Source organism: Photinus pyralis, unplaced genomic scaffold, assembly GCF_008802855.1.
Source record: "Photinus pyralis isolate 1611_PpyrPB1 unplaced genomic scaffold, Ppyr1.3 Ppyr1.4_LG5, whole genome shotgun sequence".
NCBI classification, from domain to species: domain Eukaryota; kingdom Metazoa; phylum Arthropoda; class Insecta; order Coleoptera; family Lampyridae; genus Photinus; species Photinus pyralis.
Genome location: NW_022170596.1, coordinates 30468037 through 30495131, shown reverse-complemented (window position 1 = coordinate 30495131; position 27095 = coordinate 30468037). Strand labels below are relative to the sequence as shown.

The 27095-nt window shown below is 35.3% G+C and overlaps 1 protein-coding gene and 1 long non-coding RNA gene across 2 annotated transcripts in view; both read right to left on the bottom strand.

The window, feature by feature from the left end:
- LOC116171441 overlaps positions 1 to 11877 on the bottom strand; it is a 112381-nt gene extending 100504 nt beyond the window's left edge. The window contains exon 1 of the mRNA XM_031488293.1: positions 11481 to 11877. Coding sequence (XP_031344153.1) covers positions 11481 to 11589 — 109 coding nt within the window. The 5' untranslated portion in view covers positions 11590 to 11877. The remainder of the gene's footprint in view (positions 1 to 11480) is intronic.
- Positions 11878 to 16928: 5051 nt separating this feature from the next.
- LOC116171442 lies at positions 16929 to 17621 on the bottom strand. Its single transcript, XR_004145448.1, has 3 exons — positions 17554 to 17621; positions 17305 to 17496; positions 16929 to 17254 (listed from the first exon to the last, which is right to left on the bottom strand). It is a non-coding gene; the product is annotated as an uncharacterized LOC116171442 (long non-coding RNA).
- Between the last annotated feature and the right edge of the window lie 9474 nt (positions 17622 to 27095).

Here is a 27095-nt window from a genome sequence, read left to right as displayed (position 1 = left end):
ATTAAATTTTGATCAAGACCTACACCCGTCAGGTTTCTAGCAGACGGTAGCGTGGTATAAATAAATTGGTTGAGTCAAAAATAAATCCGATAAATAATTAATATAAATTTGTCTATAAGTCTCTTTTTGAGTAATGAAAAGCATATAATTCCCTGAATTTGAGTTTGGAACGATAGTTTTTAAACGGAGGATGTTTGTTACTCCGGGTCAAATGGCAACAAGGCCATGCATATTCAGAAATTTGTCGCAATTACAGCCGTGGAGGATGCTAATATCTTAATTATCAAGTTCCTTTGTTGGCCCCTTTAAATAAATATGTGACAGTGGCGGGAGAAGATATCGACCTTCTGGTAATTTTGATTGTAGCCCTGAAGTAAAGAATGTGTTCTTTTTGAAACCAGGAAAAGGAAAGTCATCTCAAATCCTCTGCAATCCTCATCTACGCGATGAGTGGTTGTGACACCCCTTTTGCTTTGTTTAATCAGGCAACACTGAAACTTCTGAAAGTTCTACAGAGGAACATTGACTTAAAACCAGCTTTCAAAGACCCTCTTCTACACCAGGACGACATTAGCGAAGCTGGAAACGTATTTCTTATGGCTCTGTATGGGAAAACACATGAGACTAGCCAGAATGATTTGAAATACAGGCAAAAGTAACTAACACTACCCCCACCGAATCTTTGTACGGACTATTCGTTGTCGATCAAAAAATTGCTTTTGTTTAGTTAACGTATTGAATTATTAGTTCTTGGTAAGTGTTAATTATTAATTAATTATTAATTATTAAAGACAAAGGAACAGGGTTGTAATATAAGTATGAAATTTATAAATAATGGGAAGCATCCCCACATTCTAGAAACAAACTTGTTAGTTGCTAGTAACTACAATAATATTATTACCCCTGGAATTGAAGATTGCTATAAATTAAGTGTGAATTTAAAAGAACTACGTAAGAATTTTGCTTAGAGGGCAGTTGCAGGGTCAGGTGGTTTATAGACAGAGCTGGGCAGAATACTTTCAAAAAGTATTTGAATACTAAATAGTAAATACTTTAGACAAATCAAAGGTATTTGAATACTAAATACTTTTACGTCCAGCACACGCGAATACTAGATACAGATATATTGAAAAGTCGAGTGAAAAGTATTCAAATACATACTTTAAAAAATAAGTATTCAAATACTTTAGAATGTATTCGAATAAGTACAACCTCTATAATCCGAATACACGCTAGTCCGAAATCGCGATAGTCCGAAAGATTTATGTGTACATAATTGTGTATGTATGTACATACTGTACCCATAAATACATATGAATGCTAACTTAAGCTTTTTTACAAGGACCATGTTTAATTTTGTTTTACGTGCAGTATTTAACTGATTTCTATCCTTGGTCTGTTAAATTTATGTTTTGTTGAAAAGAATAAAGTTTATTTCTTAATGCTTGTGTCCAAATTTATTATTTTTACTAGTTTCGCGATAATCTGAAAACTAGATAATCCGAAAGGTCGGTGGTCCGAATCTATTCGGATTAACGAGGTTGTACTGTACTTTCAAAAGTATTCGAATACTTTCAAAGGTATTCGAATACTTTCAAAAGTATTCGAATACTTTGAAAGTAGAAGTCTTAATACTACTTAAAAAATCAAGTTATACTTTGTATGGGGTTAGCTTTTTTTATATTTCTATTGTTATATACAAATTTAAGGGGAGTAAAAGCGTATTATTATTATTATATTATTATTATATTATTATATAGGAGGTACCTACCAGGACCTTTCTTATACCAGTTATATCCTTAAGAATACGTGTACCAGTTTTCAAAGCGATCGTACGCCTTTCTGAAATTAATCCTAGAGATTTTGGAACAGATCCATTTTTGACCATCCGTTTGTCCGTGTGCATGATAGTTTGTTTAGAAACGTGCGATCGCTTTGAAAATTGGTACACATCGTCTTAAGGATATAAGAAAGGTCCCTATTGTTTTTAAGTTACGTAGACTATCGAGTTCGGTATTCAGATGTATCGGATTTTTATATTTGATTTTGTGACAATGGAAACTTTCCCTAAACATTTCTAAATTCTTCTCAAATATTTGAATAACTTAAAAGTACTTCCTTTTTTTGAGGCCCGAAAAAAAAATTGTTTCAGATCGACCAGGAAAAAAAATTTTCTTATAGAATGTGGCCTGTAGAATCCATAATTTCAAGCAGTTCCAAGATTGGGCTACTAGTTCAAAAGTTACAGCCCTTTGAATTTTCTTTCGAAATTGGTTTCTAGTCTACAACTTTTGATTGAGAAGTCTGATCGAAAAAGTACGAATTGTTTTGGATTCTACGCACCAAAATTAATAAGAAAAAGTGTTTTCCCGAGAAATTTTGGTGCAGTCGATTTTTGGTAAAAAAGGAAGGTTATACACTGCCTTTTTTTGAGCCCCAAAAAAAAATTGTCTCAGATCGATCCGGAAAAAATTTTTCTTATAGAATGTGGCCTGTAGAATCCATAATTTCAAACAGTTCCAAGATTGGGCTACTAGTTCAAAAGTTACAGCCCTTTGAATTTTCTTTCGAAATTGGTTTCTAGTCTATAACTTTTGATTGAGAAGTCTGATCGAAAAAGTACGAATTGTTTTGGATTCTACGCACCAAAATTAATAAGAAAAAGTGTTTTCCCGAGAAATTTTGGTGTAGTCGATTTTTGGTAAAAAAGGAAGGTTATACACTGCCTTTTTTTGAGCCCCGAAAAAAAAATTGTCTCAGATCGACCCGGAAAAAAATTTTCTTATAGAATGTGGCCTGTAGAATCCATAATTTCAAACAGTTCCAAGATTGGGCTACTAGTTCAAAAGTTACAGCCCTTTGAATTTTTTTTCGAAATTGGTTTCTAGTCTATAACTTTTGATTGAGAAGTCTGATCGAAAAAGTACGAATTGTTTTGGATTCTACGCACCAAAATTAATAAGAAAAAGTGTTTTCCCGAGAAATTTTGGTGCAGTCGATTTTTGGTAAAAAAGGAAGGTTATACACTGCCTTTTTTGAGGCCCGAAAAAAAAATTGTCTCAGATCGACCCGGAAAAAAATTTTCTTATAGAATGTGGCCTGTAGAATCCATAATTTCAAACAGTTCCAAGATTGGGCTACTAGTTCAAAAGTTACAGCCCTTTGAATTTTCTTTCGAAATTGGTTTCTAGTCTATAACTTTTGATTGAGAAGTCTGATCGAAAAAGTACGAATTGTTTTGGATTCTACGCACCAAAATTAATAACAAAAAGTGTTTTCCCGAGAAATTTTGGTGCAGTCGATTTTTGGTATAAAAGGAAGGTTATACACTGCTTTTTTTGAGGCCCAAAAAAAAAAGTATTTGAATACTTCTCAAAGTATTCAAATACCTTGCGAAGTATTCGAGTACTTTACGAAGTATCCAAATACTTTGCGAAGTATTCGAATACTAAATATTTGTGAAAGTATTTGAGTTACAAATACAAATACTGCTTCCATAAAATTACAAAGTATTTGAATACTTTAAAGGTTTTGAATACTAAAAGGTATTTACAAAATCGAAAACTGCCCAGCTCTGTTTATAGATTATTTAAATGTAATTTATCAGAGAAATAAAGATGTTTGGCGGACTACAAAAGTTACAACCCCCGCAATGATGGACTGATATACATGTCAAGTGTGCATTCTCTAAAAAATTACCAAAAGATTAATTAGAGGGCTATTTAAACATAATTTTCCATAAAAATAGAAATATTTATTTTACTGCAAAAGTTACAACCCCCTCAAACGAGGACTGCCATACATGTCGCTGTGAATGAAATTTATCTTTGGGGTTGCAGTTTGAGGGTTGGATATACACTACTTAAACATCCTCTGTCAGAGAAATAAAAATATTTGTTGTACTGCAAAAGTTATAACCCCCGCAATCGAAGATTGTTATACATGTACGGCGGAATTTAAAAAAAAATCCGTAAACCGGAAGGAAAATTATTCTCACATGATCCCCCAGCAGGGGTAGTTATATATTATTATTTCAACATAAAGACCAGAAGAAAATCTATTTTTAGAGCGCAGTTTCAGGGTTCGTTAGAGATTATTTAAATATAATCCGCCAAAAAAGTAATATTTTTTCTACTGTAAAAGTTACAAACCCTGCATACGATTATTGCTCCTACATGTACGTGTGGATTCTCAAAAAAATTCGTAAACGTAGACTAGAACGAAATTTATTTTTAGAGTGTAGTAACAGGGTTTGTTATAGTTATAGATTATTCAAACACAATCTACCAAAAAAATAGTAATATTTGTTGTACTTCAATACGAAAAATTATGCATTTTTTGTAAAATGTTAAAATTCAAAAAAGATGGGGGTGTGGTTGGGTGTTTATTGGCCCTAAACTGTCCTTAGATGGTAGTTGCAGTAAAGTTTTCGATTCATTGTGCTAAATAAAGGACGATTTTGTTTACATAGAAAAACATTTCTATGATTCTTCGGAATTTTCCGATTTTTTTCAAAATCTCCCTCTTCTTTAATTTTTTACACGCAATTCGGATTCTTAACTTTTTTGAAGATCTTAGAATTCAAATTCTTATAGTATTAAGGATGTTTCCGATCCTTATTTGTTAAAATAATCAGGATTCTTGGAATTATTTCGAGTTTTTGTATTATTCCATCTTTCATCGTGTTTCGATTCCTCTCCAATTTTACGTGCTCCACTTAACCTGACGTAAGCAACAATTGATTTGATGACTTTAGTTCTAACACACGCACATCTGGAAAAAGCCATAACAACCAATAAGCAATTTGTATGTGATATATTCCAGTCGAGGTAACCTTTCCTTTCTCATTGAAAATATCGTAACGTAGATATTCCCTCTGTCAGCTCTCATACATTCAAATCAGGGCACACAGAAAGCAGCACCGTTCGATTTTCTATTCAATTCCATACCAAACACACAGACTTTGTCAACAAAAATAATCGTAAAAAGTGACGCGGGCGTTACGATCGTCCCATTTTCTCTATTCTTAAAGCGTGCATAAAGTCGCGAAATATACTACCAGACCAATTTTGCAATCATTCCCCGTCGAAGTACAGTTTTAAAACCACCCGAATACTTTACAATGGAAATACTGCAACAAACAACGACGGAATAAAGACTTTGGCTATATGCGCCGGCGTTTTTTTTCCAATTTAATTTTATTGGCAACGACGCGTGTAAATTTGAAAATTGGTTTTATTTTGTGTATTGTCCATGTGTTTAGTGGCAGCGACTCAGCGGCTACATTTATATACAATTTCAGACTTTTTTGTCTTCCAACCCGTCGAATTAAAAATGTAACCACTTCCATTGCCACTTTCTTTTATACCGAAGGACCAAGCAACATTTTTCTCTATCTAGATGCAGTTTGTGAATTAATTACAGTCAGACTCAGACTTTTAAGAGGATTTCAAAAGAATATTGACACAATTTCAGAAGTAGGAATTACGTGTATTGTGGTAGTTTACGTTTACACTGCGATACATGTTAAATTTGCTACCATTTTCATTATTTTATCGCGTTTTGCTACATTAGCTGATAAAACATTCGTTAGTTTCATTGTATAACCCAGAAATGCCATCGAGTTTACCAAGAAAAAGTAAGCAACTTATTCGCTATTTTGAACAAGCGAGAGATAACGGTGGTTCACTTTTAACAGTGGTTACTTTAGTAATACATATATTCGTATACGTAACAAGTTTTATTTCACAGAGAGTTGTGGATGCCTTAGATGCGAATAGTGACTTCTATTTCACAAATTTCTAAATCGAAGGTCCTAAAAAACAAGGCAATGTAAGAAGAGAAAGAGAAAGAGAAATGCCAACTGTGCAAAGATTACATTGTATTAAATTATTATTTGGATTTTCTTTTGCTGTTGTCGTCTTTGTTAATTTAGTTCGTGTATTTATGTGGGCTATGCCAGGGTTTTTGTCCCGAAGAAGGTTTCTCTGACATCGCTTGGTTGTGTGCGTAATATATTTTATATGTTCTCGTCTTTTTCATGCCATGGTTTCGAGTGAAATTTGGATCATTTATACTCATGTATTTTTGATTTGTTTTTTGGATGATCCAATAAAAGCTAAATAATTTAAATCAAAAGTCTCATTGCTGCACCTATTCTTCCAGTAAGACAAAACATTATTTAACAATTGCACATTGTTCTTAAGGGCAACCCTAGGGGCTCTAGCGATCCACATTAAAAGCTCCTGCCTGTTTTTTCAAAATGATATTTCTGTAACCGTCGGATACCAACATTAAGCTGGGTGACTTTAAATGGAACTTGTAACGAAATGTTAATATTATACCGTCATAAGCACGCCAAAATGTTAAATACAACATTTGAAACAATTTGGTAACGTAATTAAATTACTTTAAACTAGTTTGGAACAGTGAAGTTCGCCGCAAAGAAAATTTAAGATGAGCCTCAAAATTTCTCCCCTAATAGCTAAACTTACCTTATTTAAACTTGTCCCCAAGCCTACTAGATCATTAGTAAGACCAATAAAATCTACTTATTTGCGTGTACCAAAGAAAACAGTTTCCTACTCAAAACCCACGGGCAGACTTTATATATAAGCTCCGTTAACTCCCAAACCTGACATATCATCTTTTCCCATTTATTCCATTCAATAATGCTCTATATTAAAATCGTAGCACAAAGACTTGTTGTATCTTAAAAGTACGCACTCTAAGAATGAGAAGAAAAAAAAAGGACAGTTACGCATCGCACGTCATGTATAATTTGTTCGTTCATAAGTTCAGTTTTAATAAAGAAAACCTTGTTATGTTCTTGTGTTCTACCATCCAGAAATTATAAAAGTGGCGACGAGGATTAAAAGTTTATTGACGATGTTAAAAAGTGCCGTGTTTTCGAAATAAAAGTTCCAATACTCAACGCACGTACGTAAACGTCAAATTTTCTTTCAATTATGGATCCTAATCAATTTCAACAAATGATGGCAATGCTTGCCCAATGTTTACAGTCAAGTCAAACTATTCAACCGCCAGTTCATAATGTTAATGTTGTGGGTAACTTTGACAGTTTCGATGCAGAGAAGGAAAGTTTCGAAAATTACAAGCAAAGGTTAGAAAATTTTCTCCAGTTGAAAAACGTTTTTGGTGATAAACACGTTTGTGCAAAAGTGTTATTAAATTGCATAGGACCGCGATATTATGAATTGGTTAAGTCATTGGCGGCACCCGAAGATGTTACAGTATTGGGATATGACAAAGTTGTGGAATTACTTTCAAGCCATTTGTGTCCTAAGCCAAATGTAGTGGTCCAACAGCATAGGTTTATGTGTCGTTTTCAAGGAGCCACAGAATCAGTCGCAGATTTTATAGCGGAATTAAGACGTCTAGCTTATACTTGCAGTTTCAAATGTGACTGTGGTAAGTCAATCTCTGATATTTTTCTACGTGCTCAATTTATACGAGGGTTGCGTGACACAAACATTCGCGAACGAATTCTAACAGAAGAAAAAGAGACATTAACATTACAAAAAGCAATAGATGTAGGATTAGGATTAGAAGCTTCTAGAATTGACAATGCAGAAATGTCAAAACAGTGTCAAAGTCAAGTAGGTTCCAGTTCAAATACGTCAAATATTAATCTAGTCAATAAGTCAATACCTAAGAATAAATTTTATCAAGACAATCGTTCAAAATCAAGAAGTCGTCGTGAAAATCGCGATAATAGGAGCCGTCCGCGTTCAAAAAGCAGACTCAATTATAAAGATTTGGGTATCGATCATTTGTGTATAAGATGTGGACGTGACAATCATAAAACTAACGAATGTCGTATTGCTCTGTATAAGTTAAAATGTGAATTCTGTAAAAAAGAAGGTCATGTTGCAACTGTATGTATTTCTAAACTATTGAAAAATCAGTCTAAAGCTCATCAATATCAAAGGACAAAGACAGATTCGGTGAACAATATTTACAAATGTGATTTCAGTGATATTTGTATAGTAGACATTTTCAAAAATTCAGATCCAGATGTCCGTAAATATTTTGTAAATGTATATATAGAAGGTGTAAAACAACGATTCGAAGTTGATTCTGGTGCAGGCTACACCTTAATATCAGAAAGTCTTTTCAAATCATTATCTCTTCAAAATGTTCAAATTAAACCCGCAAATGTTCGTTTCCGGTCGTATACAAGTGAGATATTTGATCCAATTGGGGTAGTTGAAGTCCATGTGCAATATAAAAATAAAGTGGGTACACAAAAGATGTACATTGTTCCGGGTGATCATGTACCGCTTCTTGGACGATCATGGATACGACAACTTGATATAAATCTAAAAGAATTAGATTTAGTAAATGATGTGAACAATCAAACCATTTATTCAGTAGAAACGATTAGCAAAGATTTACAGCAAATTAAAAGTAAATTTTCTACTATTTTTAAGCCAGTAATTGGTTGTGTAAAAAACTTCAAGTGTTCACTAAAAATGCGCGATAACTCAAAACCGACATTCTTTAAAGCCCGGGAAGTTCCGTACGCATTACGGGAAAAGGTAGAACAAGATAGAACAAGAACTATCCATACTGGAAGAACAAGGAATTATTTCAAAAGCAGACTCATCATCAGACTGGGGATCACCATTAGTTATCATTCCGAAGCCAGACTCTACAGTGCGGTTGTGTGCCGATTACAAAATTGGAGTAAATCCACAGATAGTTCAATTAAATTATCCAATACCTAAAATAACTGAAATGATAGATAAATTGCGTAACGCCAAATATTTTTGCACACTAGATTTGTTTAAAGCATATCTACATATTCCTGTTGATGAAAAGAGTTCAAAAATTCAAACGGTAACTACACATCGTGGAACGTATATCGTAGATCGTCTCTCATTTGGTATTAAATCAGCGCCTAGTGAGTTTAATCGCATATTGGACAGTATTTTAGAAAATGTGCCAGGAGTTTCATCTTACTTCGATGATATTATAGTTTATGGTTCAAATTACGAAGAATGCAAGAATAATGTAATACAGTGTTTAAAACGGTTACAAGAAAATGATTTACATTTAAATTTCAAAAAGTGCACATTTTTTCAAGAAGAAGTTACATATTTGGGTTATGTGATTAAAGCCGGTATTGTTTCCAAATCACCTGACAAAGTTCAATCAGTAATAAATGCAACTAGACCACATGATGCCAGTGAAGTAAAGCAGTTTCTTGGACTAGTAACTTATTACTCCCGATTTATTCCAAACGCTTCAACTCTAACGTATCCGCTTCGACGATTACTTCAATTAAATACTAAATTCTACTGGTCTGCAGAGTGCGAATCCGCATTTATTCGAATTAAAGCAGAAATTGCTAGTGATCGTGTTCTTACACCCTATAATCCTGAATTGCCAGTAATAGTCGCTTGTGATGCAAGTCCTGTCGGTGTTGCAGGTGTTTTGTCACATATAATAGATAAAGTCGAAAGACCCGTTGCATTTATTTCCAGATCATTAACAGCAACAGAAAGAGGGTATAGCCAGTTAGGTCGTGAAGCTTTAGCTATCTATTGGACAATTCAAAAATTTTATAATTATTTTGTCGGACAACCGTTCACGCTTATCACTGACAATCAGCCGTTAACAAGAATTTTCCATCAGAATAATAAAATACCAATTACTACATCAAATCGGTTGCTCCGTTATGCAACATTTCTCAGTGGTTTTCAATATAAGGTCGAACATAAAAGGGGTAAAAACCACCAGAACGTTGACTGTTTATCAAGATTACCTTTAACAAGAAATACTCTGGTAGAAGAAGATGACACTGACATTATTAATGATCAAATAATAAATCAAATTTCAACTTTTACATTAAATAGTGATTCAATTCGAGAAGCTACATCAACTGATAACGAACTCCTTAAATTATGTGAGGATTTACAGAAGGGGACAAATGCTAATCCAGAATACAATGTTCATCGAGATATTATATTTAAAGGCCAGCGTGTTTACATTCCAAACAAATTGCGTTCACACGTTTTAAAAGAGTTACATTTCACACACTTGGGAATTTCAAAAATGAAAAACTTATCACGCAAACATTGTTATTGGCCAAAAATAGATTCTGACATCGAACAATACGTCAAAAATTGTCAAGAATGCAGTGAAAACATAAATCTGCCTCCAAAAGCCGAAACACATCATTGGCAAGAACCTAGATATAATTTTGAAAGAGTACATATGGATTATGCCGGTCCATTTCAAAATAGACATTTCCTTATTTTAGTCGATGCAAAGTCAAAGTGGCCAGAAGTCCGTATTTTGAATGAAAGTCCAACATCAACTGCCACAATTAACCTGCTACAAGATATTTTTGCCTCAAGTGGATTTCCTCAAGTATTAGTGTCCGACAACGCAACAATTTTTAAAAGTACGGAATTCGAGGAATTCTGCAAAATGAGTGGAATTTCACAAAATTTCATCGCTCTAGGAAACCCGTCAACGAATGGTCTAGCCGAAAGATATGTACAAATTTTGAAGAATAAATTGAAGATGATGGCCAAAGACCCAATGCCATTGCATTGGAAAGTTGGTGAAATATTGTTTCGATTCCGAGCTACGCCGCTAAAATCTGGAAAAAGTCCAGCTGAAATTTATTTTAATCGACCATTTCGAAAGTTAGATGCAATGCGGCCAAATCCAGTTCAAAAGCCAAATGATATATCTACACTACGACATCGTATATTAAAAGTGGGAGATCGTGTACAATCAATACACTATCCGACTAAGAGTTGGAAATATGGAATAATAATCAGGAAACTTGGTAATTTGCACTACATTGTAAAGTTAGATGATGGTTATATGATCAAACGCCACATAAATCAATTAATCAAGTCTGAAATTAATAGCTGCGGAGATAACATTAAGAATAAAATACTGTACGTGAAATGAAGATTCCAGAAACAAGAAGAGACATTTTAAATTTTGCAAATAATAATCAAATGATGATTCCAGCTCCAGCTCAAGATGAACAGCTCAGACGTAGTCAGAGAAATCGTAGGAAGCCACTCAGGTTAGCAGATTATGTTCGATAATTTAATAGTTAAATATTTTATTTTAAATTTATATATTGTTGTTAAATGTTATCTAGTTTCAAATTAAGCGCACGAGAATTGTTGTATCTTAAAAGTACGCACTCTAAGAATGAGAAGAAAAAAAAAAGACAGTTACGCATCGCACGTCATGTATAATTTGTTCGTTCATAAGTTCAGTTCTAATAAAGAAAACCTTGTTATGTTCTTGTGTTCTACCATCCAGAAATTATAAAGACGCAAACCGGTAAAACGGAAATTAACGCAGAACTTAATTAATGTGTCTAAAATGCGAATTCAATCGATAACCCCCAGTTATACACACTTTTAGCATAGTGATCGCGTTCGGTGTAGGTACGTACATTAAAAAGAAATGGAAAAACTCACAATATTTGCTTTTCTCTGCGGCGGAAAGGGTAGCAATTCCCAGCAGGAAAGATATGGAGATTAAAAACATTCCCCAAGGGGGTCCGGGCCCCCTATTTTCCCGTTGCATTTCTTCTACTCGCCACTAAAGTCACATCACACTATATACACGGTTCCTGGCGGCACTCAAAGAATATTTTCAATAACATCGCAAGCCCCGGCGGCGAGGTTAAAAATTCGATAAACAACACCGACACGTTTATTTCATCCTGCGAACCAAAAAGGCGTCTCGCTCACCTCAACGATATGACTCATTGCTATTTAAAATAACGATATTTGCACATTTAGTTCAACGTTAACTGTATTGAGTTCAGATATGTGTGTTTGTAACGATGTTTAACCCGAATGTGATTTTACACGCGTTTTTCGCGCAGGACTCCTGGAAAATCGATGTCTCCACCGACGTCGCGACTCCTTTCGGTACTATGTGGGCTATCTTACAGCAGAATCTTTAATTACGTTTAGGAAGAGAGCCTTATCACTGACTAAAATGTGTTGTAAAATTTTGAGGAACCAAAGAAAAAATATACTTTTTTTCTTGTAGTTATAATTCGTATATTTATGGGCGTCATGTTTCGTTGCTAACACAATAGGAAAGCTGAATTTGGTGTACAGAACATTTTTCATGGATATATCCCGGCTACATTGTAGAAAGTGTTCATTAGTTATAATTATTTATTTATTATATTAAAGATACAACTAAAGCTGAATGCTCAATGCGCACAAAAAAGACCGTTTAAAATTTGATGAATTGATAACGCTAAAAAACGTTTTTATTCATACAATATAGAAAACCAAATTCGGAAGATGAGTATCAAGGAAAGATTACATACATAGGAAAGTCAAGGTATTTATAAAGCACGTAACAAGATCGATGAGGACACTTACGTATTTTAACTGACGAAATTTTAAACAATGTTTTTAATAGTACACTTTGCAAGTAACTCAGAAATCCGAATAAACATCGTTAGTACGAAGGCGGATGTGACGCAATATTTCCGGAAATATGACGCGTTTTATTCGAGAACATTCTAGAACACTCGGAACTTTCGAGAAAGAGGGGCGTTTGCTACATAAGCAAATCGAATCAGACAATTACAATTTTCACACCGACGTAAAACTAGTTCGCGCTGTTATAAATTGTTTATATGTGAGCGATAAATAATATTTTTAACTGTTATCATTTATAAATAAAATTCATTTGAAGTGTTATAAGTTTATTGTTAACTAATTTTTGGAAAAAAAATCACTTTTTAACACTTACAAATAGCGCACCACTGGTTTGTATGTGATGTACTTCAGTCCACCATAGCTCCCAGCAGGTTTCATTAAATCTTCACTTCACAATTTTCAACGTTTGCAATGAAAGATTTTCTGAATAGTCCTGGCGAGTTGAAAGACTAACACTGCATCTGAAACAAACTAAAGATCTTCCCATAAGCTTGAAAACGAAGTTCATAAACCATTTTAGCCTAATTTTCCACATCCGTATTGGAAATTTCTGAAACTGAAACAGGTCTAGCGGGTTGAAAGACGACCAAAATTGTATCTAAAACAAACACAAAACTTGAAAAAATTGTTCATTGAACTTTTTATCATCCATAGTGGAAATTACGGCCTTTAGAAGGTCTTCGGAAACTCTGGCAGACTTTGTGGGTTGACGGATGCTAAAAATTACATCTGAAACAGGCTTATACAATTTATAAGGTCCTCTAATTCCCAGATATCTTAAAAACGAAGTTGATTTAATCTTTTCCAAAATCCGTAATAGAGATTGTAATTTTGAGAAGGTTTGAAAAGTGAAAGAGGAACTTGCTAGTTGAAAGAAGTCTTAAATTGCGTATGAAACCAAACTTAAGCAATTTAAAAGGTTCCTTAGACCCAAACTTTCAAACCGAAGTTCATGCAACCTTCTATAATCATTTTTAACATACTGTAACGGAAACGCTCCAGACATGACGTCGCCTTTGGCGCTCTGGAATTTTCTAGGCGCGCGATGGTGGGAATGTTTGCAGCGTGTCTGGTAATTGCGCGAATGTTCTGGACTTACATTGCTTGCGTGTATAAATGGTTGCGGACCGAACATCGCGGCAGTTTTACTACCGAACGAGATCGAGTACGTATGAAACATCGAGCGCGGAAATATAAATTGCGAAGTGTGTGATATAAATAGTCGATATAAATTGTACGGTTTTTATAGTGTTTTAGTTTTGTTTAATAAATATTGATATAAATCGAACCCGAATTTAATAAATCACGTTACAATACATAAAGGAAAGGTTTCTGAAGCTAAAATAGACCTGACTGTTGAAGAAAGCATCTAAAACAATTCTAAGCAAGATATAAGACACTCTAGCCTCCAAAACTTGAACAGAAAGTCCAAGCAGAGTTCTATGTCCATTTTCCACACACGTAATGGAAATTCTACTCTTCTGAAGATTTTTTTAAGCTTACGGAGTCTTGGGGACGCCGCGAAATTTCACCTGAAACAAGCATAAGCAACATAAATGGCCCTTTAAGTCCTGAATAATTGAAAAATGGTTCATAAAACCCTTTTATCGTCATTGCCCTGTTCCGAAATGGACCTAATAAGATTTTCTGAACCATAGGCACACCTGGCGCATCTGTAACAAACTTTAATTTATAAGATCCTCCAATGGTAAGTTTATACAATCATTATCATTAGTTTGCTATCATTAGATCATTAAGAAATATCAAATAGAAACAAAGGTATAGTTTCGTTGGTTAGAGACGTAATGATCTAATGATAGTGAACTGATGATAATTATTATGTTGTGCTATGGGTATAGTGGAGGTTATTCTTCTATAACCAATAATATATTATTATCCTCAATATATTTTTAGTATAATGATTTAATGGAATAAGGATAATCAAGTAATTAATAATTTTAAATATTTCGGGAATATTTTGTATTTGGGTGATACGCTGTCCAATTTTGTGGACAACCTTTTGCGATTTGATATCGAGAAAAAAACCAGTATTTCTTTTGGTATCTGAATTGATTTTATTGTTATTACTACCCTCGTATCTGCTCAATTTCACACGGAGGGAGTTGGAGGGGGGGAAGTAGAGTGGCGCTTAACCCCATTGGTAAGTGGTAATGGAGGATGAAGATCTCAAGCTTTTATTTTATTTTCTATCCCTGAGCTAGTTGGCCGTTTATGCGGCGGGTTTGAGTTTAAGCATCAGTGCGAACTCTGACTACTGTTATACAATGTGAGCAAAAAAGGAGCCCCCCCCCCCTCCTCGCCCGGAAGTGCGCGACGGCCTTAAATCTTACGATGGTAGACCGGAATCAGGTGTTCTGTGACCGGCATTCTCTCCTGGCGAGCAGAAGACTCGTCCCGACGGTTTATGTATCACCAAAAACCAAAATCGCAGACTTAGTGAGGATTTCTGAAGCTCAAGCAGACCGTCTACTTGAAAGCAACTAAAATAATTCCCTCCACAGTCCCAAAAACTTGAAACTTGAAGGTTTATTAAAACTTCAATCATCATTTCAAATATTTGTAACGAATATTGCACAATTTAGAAGATTGAAGCTAACGTAGCCCTTGCGGGTCGAAGAAAGTCACACATTTCAGCTGAAACCATCGGAATTTCTGGATTGCGGCCGACCTGCAGTTGTTTAGTCGCCTCTTACGACACGCAGTGCCCTCTGCGGTAGGGGTATTCTTTCCCGCCCCTACACGGGGAAAAACTGACATATCTAACTATTTTTACAGATCTTGTAGAATAACTGAAACCGGTAACGATGAAGCATATACTATTTTCATTTTAAGAAGGTAGCGGGAGAAAACATGGGAAGCTTTGACATTCACTGTGATTGGTTAAAGCACGAGTCAGTGTTACGGTGAAAAATAAACTGAGTGAGAAATTTTGTTAAGTTTGTAATCTGTTGCCAACTAAACTGCCCTACCGTCATTAGTTGTCAATGTCAAAGATCCAAGCGTGAAATCGTTTGATTAATTTCTGTTTTTTTTTTCAAATATGGTGCCTAAAATCACTAAATATAGAAAGTACCGCAATCCTTGGGCTCGTGTGTTAGAGAGAGAACGCATGATTTTTGCCCAAAAATGGCGGAAGTTACCAGATTCTAGTAACTTTAATGTTAGGGATTGTTCCACCTGTTTGGAGATATCTGTACCTATATATTTTTTTTCACTACTAGCGTCTGATGACATGATTATTAACCTTTTTTCCACTTGTAAAGTAGGCTTTCTCGGCATTTGTTCAAAGTGGTTAATAATTTTTTATTATTAACTAGTAGTCAATAATGAGAACTGTCACGCTGTCACTTTTAGAAAACACAACCCGAAATTTCGCTCAATGAACGTTTAGACAAGTTCTCTAAAACGAATAATTGCCACCATTCGCAATTTCCAGAGAAATTACATACCTAAAATTATCACATTTTGAAAAAATTCGAACGAAATTACTCTTTGAAAAATCTCAATGACAGAACAAAATACGGCCTGTTTGACTTGTACTTCCACGTACTCCTTTGACATGTTAAATTAAGAAACAAACAATTCTGTCCAACCGTTAACTCTCTTATCAATATAATATGTTAATTTAGAGGATTTCAAGTGCTAGTAGTGAAAAAATAGTATATATACCACGGTAGAGAAGTCTATTATTGCCTTCGCACCTTACACCCCTCGGCGCAAGCGCCTCGAGATGTAATCTTGGTGCTCAGGCAATAATAGTGGACTTCTCTACCTTGATATATAATGTACTATTATAAAACATGACCGTACTATGAAGTTAGGTTATACAAAATTACAGCTATTCAGATTTTAATTGTCAATTTTTTTAAGTTGTCAGCAAATTTGCCCAAAAATGGCGGATGACTTTCTATATCTAGTGACTTTAATGGTGCCGTTTTATATTTTTCCTGTGTGTGATTTTCTTCAAACACTGCGCCACCCACTAGCTCAAATAATTAATGCAGTTTAAAGTCAAAGATACTAAAAGTAAAAGAAGTAGTTTGCCGAAAAATGTAATGCTAAAATTGCAAATACAATAGGACTGCTTCCTCGGTAAGCTTTCCATACCTTAGGCTAGGGCATTAGAGGGACAAAAGATGCCCCCCGCTGTAACTATGTGTACCAGGATTTCTCGTAATTTTTAACCACCCGAAAGTAGTTTCAATTTCAACACGTTCTCTCAATTGCACGATTCTTGGGTAGACGGTAAATGACCAAATTATTAAATCTTTCAAAAAATAGGGTTTCCAGTGCAGGAAAGGAAGGCTTTCTAATCATATGTTAGTTGTCTTATCATGGTACTTACAGTTTTAGAGATAGTAACGTTAGAAATAAGAGAGGAAATTAGTGAGGGATTTCTCCTCCTCAAATTTAAAATTAAAATTTTCGAGCTCTGTTTCGTTTTCATTGGGCCACCTATCCTAAAAGTACTACGACGATGTAGCCGTATACCTACCTATTCAACTAGTTTTTTGAAGAAGCATCTAAAATGTGTAGTTTCCAGACTACCTTTTTAAAACTTAAAGAAGAATCATCTGGTACGATGGAAGAGATCGATATTCTTCTGTCAACATCTGCCGGTCGCTTTTACTAATTTGATTGTAGTATTATGGAAAAGCAAGTCCCACAAAGTAACATAGGTATAGGCCATGGGGCCAGTAAAAAGAATGGTTACAATTTTCCACGTACCAATAGCCAATTATTTTGATTGGGATTAACAAAAACTGAAACCAAAATATCTAACAAACTACAATATGGTTTCAGTTTTTCTCACTCATGGGCTACAAGAGTTTCAGTTCTTCTACTTCTAGGTAAAGGGAAACTTAGATTGCAATGCCATCCTGGTCACAATTTCCAGTGGTAATCAAAACAATGAGGTCTTTTGGAGAAGTACTCCAGTTTGGGGCCACTTCTAGATCCGAAACTGGTTTTCCACTGGGTATCTACTGTGATTCCATGTTTATGGCTAAAAAATTAAACAAAATTCACACTCATGAAACTTACCCAGCTACGACTATTTTACCAAACCGTTTTTAACCATTTCTTGTGGCTACTGTTCAATGCTACCGAGCTTAACGGTTGTTCTTCGACACTATCACCTAAAATTACTAAAATCCCCTACGCATATGACAGATTATCAGCGAGTAACAAAAAAACAAGTACATTTATCAATTCAACCAATTCAAAACCTAGATTAATTGCGATAACATTTACCTGTAATTGGTCTCGCGTACCTTAATATGTGAAGCGATTATTGAAGTTTTTGTGTTGGTATTCGAGACCCATTAAGGTTACGGATTTTTTTAGTCTTATCATATGGGTGTATTATAATTTTTTTTGTTAACGACTCTATTTTGGAAGCTTCACCGGACACCATCCTACCATTAACTTGCGGTTGGGTCATACATTTTTCGTGTTTTTTTTCAAGGTGCGGGCGGGCTAGTACACGTGTATTTTTATCTTTATATCACTATACACGATTAGGTCATTTGAGGACCTTTGAACCGAGTAGCAAAATTTATTAGGTACACATTACAAGTATCACTCATAGGAAACGCTAAACGGTCTGTAGCGTAATTCTTCATCAAACGGAAGGGCGAGAACTTCCTTTTCGGCGGCTTTTTCGGGCAGCGCCGGAGGTGGTTTGACAAGCGGGGACTCGTCCTTCTGGACGTCGCCCAACTCCAAACTTTCGCGTTCAATTTCGCCTCTCTGGATCAAAATCTCCTTCTTCAACTCTGCCGAAATCAAATCGACCAATTCTTTTGATTTACACCCGTGCATTACGTTCACTATTTCGCCTTCCTGCCGAAAAAAACGAATTGGCCGAAACTCTTTAATGGGTAGAGATACTTACACTAAGAAATAGCCATGTCGGCTCGCTTTTGTTGCGAAACGGCGCTAGATGCGAAATGTCGTCCGAGTTTGCCTGCAACTCGCAATGGTTGTTACTGTGAGGGCTAGCAAAAAGGCTTACCACGGCAAACTTGACATCGTCTCCAACTTGCTGCTTGATTCTTCGTATGGTAGGTTTGATTGACGTGCAAGGCCCACACCAGCCTGCATGAACCTCCACGACTAAAGTGAACAGTTTTATTTACGGTATTGTTGTTAGAAAAGCTTACCAATGAGCGCTTTTGTTTCCAATAGCTTTTCCCATTGGTAATCATTGATAATTTCATCTTGGGCGGGAAGCTTTAGACGTTTAGTCATGACGTATAAAAGCGTTTTGGGAACAATAGTAGTTGGCCATTGATCACATGATCGGTAAATTAGCAGTACTTTCAATGGCTCAAGATCTTCAATTTATGAAAAATTGTTGAACTTATGACTTATTCAGTCGTTGAGGAAAACCCCCAAAAACAGTCGCGTTGTAACAACTGATAAAAGGCAATATGCAGATTTTAATAACTAAAAAATTGCTTCTTCTTAATAAATTATCAACCGCAAGCTTGTTCTTCATGTGTGACTAAGCTAACCTTCTTGAAGGAGAAGAACGTTCAAGTACCACTTATAGATATTGGATGAACTAGATACGGTTTATCGCTTTGGTGATGTGATCTGGTGTTTATCGCCCAGAAATCAATGAGCAGGGCATAGTAATAAAAATTGATGATGTTAATAATTTCATTTCATTTCATTTATTTTTACAAAAAATAAAACATAATTGACGGTCCCACCAAGTCAAGGACTTATCGGTGGGTACCGATATGACATTAGATGCAGTTAATAGAAAAACAAAAATCATTCATAAATAAATAAAGTAATAATAATAATAATAATAATAATAACCGCTTGTGGATGGGACCAGCGCAAAGGATACCTCCAAAAGACGTATGAAATGGGACGAAGGGATGAATCGCTTCATTTTCGGTACGTATCTGGAAATCACGAAGATGGAAACGGACAGGACAGCATACAGAGGTAAACTATATCACGCGTTCATTACACAATACCCACATTTAGCACACTTGACAGAACAACGCATTGCAGACCAACGTAGAGTTATCCTTAAAAATACACTCCTTACATTAGACACACAGGAACAAATCAGGCACGAAATTGAAGCACTACTCAACACAAACAACACACTCATCGTACAAGATAATACACCCGTTCTAAACAACACTGAAATACAGATATTTGCGACACCCCAGCAATCGATAGATACAAATAATCCCATAAACCAAACACTCACATCCCTTCAAAAAGAATTTGACAATGCATTGTTAGAATTCTCAAACACTGACCCAACACAAAGAGCACGAATACCTAAACAAAGTCACACTACAAAATTACGCACACTCTCAAAAACACTAAATGATCACATTTTACCAAATTACATTAACGATAACACAAGCTTACATCAACTACACTTTGTTGTGTATTGCGGTGCGGTTGCAGTTTCTAGATGTAACGGTTCAAGAATAACAACAAACCAAGAACACCACACAACAAAAAAGCGCTCACCCCCGGCTTGGGAAAAACGCCTGATTAATCGCATCGATGACATCAGACGTGACTTGGGTCGAATTACACAATACATACAAGGAACTCGTTCTTCAAAATTAACACGACAAGTACAACACATAACTACAAAACTAAACAATCACACCACACGAGAACAAAATACAAACTATAACGAACATAGAGATACACTCACACAAAAACTATCAATATAAACAAACCGTTTAAAACGCTATAGGGAAACTGCAGACAGAAAGCGCCATAACACACAATTTAAACATAACGAAAAACTATTTTACAGATCACTAACACAAAACAGCACTAATGAAAAACTCATTCCACCATCTCTACACTCACTTCAGCTATACTGGTTTGACTTATGGACCAAAGACATTAAACACAATCCACACGCCCCGTGGATTACCACAGAAACCACACGCACTGAATACATTACTCCTATGAATAACACAAACATCACTACAACAGACATCATTCAAACTATTAATCACTTACATAACTGGAAAAGTCCAGGCATTGATAACATTCACAACTTTTGGTGGAAATATTTTACCTACACTCACTCTTACCTTGCGCTACAATTTACTGAACTTCTTAATTCACCAGATCGCACTCCTGCATTCTTTACACAAGGTATCACTTACATGCTCCCAAAAGACAACAATACACAAGACCCATCTAAATATAGACCAATTACATGTCTTCCTACAATATACAAAATCCTTACATCATGCATTACAAACAAAATATACCAACACTGTACTGATAACAACATTTTATACGAAGAACAAAAAGGGTGTACCAAGTGTTCCAGAGGCTGTAAAGAGCAACTCATTATAGATCCTGTAATACTTGAACAATCCAGACATAACAAACGAAACATACACACTGCATACATTGATTACAAAAAAGCATTCGATTCAGTACCACACTCTTGGTTACAACAAGAACTCTCAATATACAAAGTCAGCAACAATATTACACAATTCCTCAATTACATAATGTCATGTTGGAACACTACGTTAACACTTACACTAAACGACACAAAATTTATTACTGACCCAATACAAATTAAAAGAGGCATCTTTCAAGGCGATTCTTTAAGTCCGCTTTGGTTTTGTCTTGCTCTTAATCCACTTTCATATTTGTTAAACACTACTAACTTTGGGTACAACATTAAGCACAACCACGAAATACATCACAACATTACACACCTGTTTTACATGGACGATCTTAAATTATACTCTTCCACAAGCATAAAACTTAATCACCGTCTACACATTACCGAAACATTCTCACGTGACATACAAATGGACTTTGGAATTGATAAATGTAAAACACAACACATCACAGCTGGTAAAAGACAACTTTTAGATTATGAGCTAGAACAGGGTAATTTAATAAATTCCATGGACGAGAATGAAACTTATAAGTATCTTGGTTTTCAGCAAAACATACACATTAAACATACGAGTATAAAACAAACACTTATCACACAATACCTACAAAGAGTACGCAGTATACTTAAAACAAAATTACACGGTAGAAATACAATCAAAGCTATTAACACTTATGCCATACCAGTGCTTACATACTCTTTCGGGATTATACGTTGGACAAATACAGATTTAGAACAAATACAGAGAAACACACGTACATTATTAACAAAACACCATATACATCACCCTCACTCCTCCACTATACGACTTTACCTTCCTCGTTCGGAAGGAGGTAGAGGACTTACAGATATAAAACTATTGCACCAAACACAAATACACAATTTGCGACAATACTTTTATAACAAATCAGATACTTCAGTCTTACACAAAACAGTAACATATGCAGACAAATCTTACACACCACTTAACCTACACGAAACTAATGTACTCCCACCCGCATCCAAACTTACATACATCACAAATAACATACAGACATGGAACCAAAAGCCTTTACATGGACGATTTCCACAAGAGGTTGGCCAGGATTGTGTTGACTCTATGCAACGCACAGTTGGTTGTCTGAATGTGATGTCTTCCCGGAGACTGAGGGTTTCATGTTAGCAATACAAGACCAGGTCATTAACACACGCAACTATAAAAAACACATCCATAAAGATAAAACAGTGACAAATGATTCTTGTCGACTTTGTTCACAAACATCAGAAACAATCCAACATATAATATCGGCATGCACACGACTTGCACAAACTGAATACAAACATCGACACGATCAGGTAGCTAAAATCATACATCAAAAATTAGCACTTAAACACAATCTCATAACAAATACGACACCATACTACAAATACACGCCACAGATCATACTTGAAAACAACACACACAAATTATATTGGGACAGGACACTACTCACAGACAAAACTATCCACAATAATAGACCAGACATTACACTTATAGATAAAACACAAAAATCCATTTGTATTATAGACATTGCCATCCCCAACACTAACACCTTAACTAAAACACATGCAGAAAAACACCGCAAATACACCGATATAGCTATCGAGCTTAAGACGCAATGGAGAATGAAATCTACTGTTATAGTTCCCATTATTCTTAGTGCTACTGGAGTTATACCAAAGACAATACACCACAATTTACAACTATTAGGTTTAGACAAAAACACATACAAACATTTACAAAAAGCAGTCATTATCAACACATGCCATATTGTTCGTAAATTTCTAAACATAACACAAGATACTACATACACAAATGATCCACAACGTATACATGTAAACAACAGTACTCCCTCACAACACGGTACACAACATACTGTAATATCTCCACCTCTAACCCAAACAAACACACAAATACAACTTACCGAACAAACAAGTACAACAAATGATACAACATATTCTACAATCAGAGATTCACCTCTGAAGCAAACCACATTATCACCACCCATTAGTATTCAACCCAAACGCAAAAGCCTAAATAGCACTTTAGACTCACAACATGACACACAACATACTGTAATATCTCCACCCTTAACTCAACCAACCACACAAACACAACTTCCTGAACAAACAAACGCAATAAATACAAGTAACGCAACACGCACTACAAAGACGCCCTCACCCACACGGCCTAGCACAGCTAAAAAACACAATACTCTTTCTTCTCAGAAACACACCACGTTATCACAAACACAACTCACTCGTACTCAACCCAAACGCAACAACCTTAACAGCACTACAGGCTCACAAAATACTGTAATGTCTCCACCAATAACCCATGCAACAACAGAAATACAACTTCAAGAACAAAGAAACACCATAAATACAAGTAACGCAACATACACTACAAAGACAGGTCCATCCAATAAAGTTACACGCCCTAGCACATTTAAAAAACACAAAACTCCTTCTTCACAGAAACACACCACATTTTCACAACCCACTCGTATTCAACCGAAACGCAAAAACCTTAACAGAACTACAGGCTCTCAACATACTAAAATATCTCCAGCAAAAACCCAAGCAACCTCTCAAATACAACCTCAAGAACAAAGAAACACCATAAATACAACTAACGCAACATGCACTACAAAGACAGTTCCACCCAATAAAATTACACGCCCTAGCACAGTTAAAAAACACATAACTCCTTCTTCACAGAAACACACCACATTTTCACAACCCACTCGTATTCAACCGCAACGCAAAAACCTTAACAGAACTACAGGCTCACAACATACTAAAATATCTCCACCAAAAACCCAAGCAACTTCACAAATACAACCTCAAGAACAAAGAAACATCATAAATACAAGTAACGCAACATGCACTACAAAACAGGTCCACCCAATAAAGTTACACGCCCTAGCACAATTAAAAAACACATAACTCCTTCTTCACCGAAGCACACCACGTTATCACAACCCACTTGTATTCAACCCAAACGCAAAAACCTATACAGCACTACTAGCTCACAAAATACTGTAATATCTCCATCAATAACCCAAGCAACCTCACAAATACAACCTCAAGAACAAAGAAACAACATAAACACAAGTAACGCAACATGTACTACAAAGACAGGTCCATCCAATAAAGTTACACGCCCTAGCACAGTTAAAAAACACAATACTCCTTCTTCTCAGAAACAACCCACTCGTATACAACCGAAACGCAAAAACCTTAACACAGGCTCACAAAATACTGCAATATCTCCACCAAAAACCCAAGCAACCTCACAAATACGACCTCAGGAACAAAGAAACACCATAAATACAATTAAAAAACACAAAACTCCTTCTTCACAGCAACACACCAGGTTATCACAACCCACTCGTATTCAACCCAAACGCAAAGCCAAAGAAACACTTACACAATAAACTCCATTTAATAAAATTACAGGAATTATTATAATGATTTTTTGTTTTTGTTTTGTTTTCCTCTTTCCTGATAGCGTTGGCTATTGTGCCCATCAATAGGTATGTTGGTAAGTACGAATTACATTATCCCTAGATGTCCAATGTACGTGTGTGATTTTTTTTTTTTTTTTTAATGACCCTACATAACTTCACCAGACACAGACACAGACACTAATCGTTACTTGATTTTAATCCGTGCGATTAGTTAACCAGGCTAGACCTGAGTTCTCACAAGAAACACCGATAATAATAATTTATTGCCCTACAGATTACAAAATCCAATTACAGGACAATTTAATCAAAATTAAAGTGGTGTACAAAATTGTTAGAAGTAAATGACATAAAATATCAAAGATACACGTAAGAAAAAACAAAAAAATTATACAATAATAATAATAATAATGGAAATTACTAAATAACATTCTAAGCAAAATCAAATACCAATTTCTGCTAGGACGTCGCATAGAGGACTATGATGAACATCAATATGTTTCGATAAACTATTAAAAATTCTAATGGTATGGTATGAAGGCGATTTAATTAACATATTAGTATGGGGAGTAGATTGATAAAATGTTACAATATTTCTCGAAGAACGAGATGGTACATGAGTTTATAAGTGAAAGTAAATAAGGACAATCAATTAAATTATGTAATAAATTGTACAAAAAAGAGATACAAATTTCACAACGTCTGCGTTCTAGGGATTTAAGGAAAAAACGTGAAAGCAAACGTTGTTGGCTATAACCTCGTGGGGGATACTTGATGATCAATTCTATAAACTAAAGATTTTTAAGAATTTGCGTTGTACATATTCAAGCTTATCTTTCTGGTATTTTACAATGGGATTCCACACTATAGCATTTAATATTCCAGTCTCGAGCGAACTAAAGAATAGTATAAGGTCTTCAACGTTGTAATATTGGTGAAAGATTTACAATTTCTTAAAATAAAACCAAGGGTCGAGATGGCTTGTTTAGCGGTATTATCAATGTGTTTTGAAAATGTAAGACCAGCATCGAAGGTTACACCTAAATCCTTAATACTATTTGTTTTAACCAGTGTAGCAGTATTAATGTTGTATTCAAAGTCAATGGGCGTGACCCTACGGGAGTAGGTGACTACTGTACATTTATTGATGTTTAATGGTAACCTATTTAAATCACACCACTCACTAAGAATGTCCAGTTGACGTTAAGGTGCACACAGTCGTGTATAGTTGCAATAGTAGAAAAGATTTTAAAATCGTCAGCAAAAACAGTAAACTACCACAATTAGTAATTTTTTCCGGCAAATCATTAATAAAAATTAAAAATAAGAGAGGTCCCAAATTGGACCCCTGAGGTACTCCAGAAGTGGCAGTTATATAAGACGAAACGAAATTGTTATAAGTTATCTGTTGGTATCGATTTTGCAAATAGCTCTTAAACAGAAGTTGTAAAGAAACATCAAAACCAAAGTTATCTAATTTTGCTAAGATAATGTCATGAGCAATTGAATCAAAAGCCTTGGCAAAATCAGTGTAGATACAATCTACCTACCCACGATTGTCAAGTACAGTCTCTATAAATTGGGTAATGCAGGTCAGGTTAGTGGCCGTGGATCTGTGCTTCATGAACCCATGTTGAGCTGGAGAGATAAATCTTATCACAGATGGATAAATTCTACCGTATAACACTTTCTCATACACCTTGGCGAAGTTATTTAATATACTTATCGGCCTATAGTTCATTACATCAATGGGATCGCCACTTTTCAATATAGGGCAAATATTAGCAAACTTCCAGATAGAAGGAAATTTGTTGCTATTAAGCGATGCATTGAATATATACACAAGAGGTTCCGAAAACACACTACCACAGTCTCTAATTAAAAAGGCCGGAATATGGTCACAACCAGCTGTGGACGTGTCAAGAATACAAAGAACAAGTTCTGTGTCCGGTTTTATGATTTCCCTACCAGGATTATCTTCCTCGGGAACAGGTGAGTAAAACTGCAAAACTAAAAGTAATTATCAAATTAATAGGTCTGGGAAAATAATGAAACTAAAATGAAAAGCTCTGGTAGAATTAACACGAAACGGAAAACAAAATAAACTTAAAAGGATTTCAGGTTTTCTAAACGAGCCGGAATCTGGTCTGGTTCTGGTTTCTAAATGTTTTAGAACAAAACTTACAAATTTACTTTTATTTTTTTTGCGGAAGGGCTAGGGTGGAACACGACGTGCAACCACCTCCTCGTGCAACCACCTCCTCGTAGTGAGTTCTGGGTTGTTTTCTTAAAAAATAAACAAGCTAAAGCCTGCATTTAATTTTTTACATTTCCAAGAAAATCGTTTTTCTATAATTTTCAATGTCATTTCGGCAGCCAGACATACTCCTAAAATTCTCAAATTTTTTTGGGTGACTTGGCAACTCAAAAGCCATCGTTGAACACCCAGGGTACACCATTTTCGGAAATTGTTAATTTTATGCTTACTTTCGCTCCGCCCTAATGGGCAATATTATGAGAAATTATAATAGCGGTTATTTGAAGACAAAAATGCTAATAATTAGTACATTATACATATATCAAGGTAGAGAAGTACAGTATTATTGCCCAAGCACCAAGATTACATCTCGAGGCGCTTGCGCCGAGGGGTGTAAGGTGCGAAGGCAATAAGAGACTTCTCTACCGTGGTATATT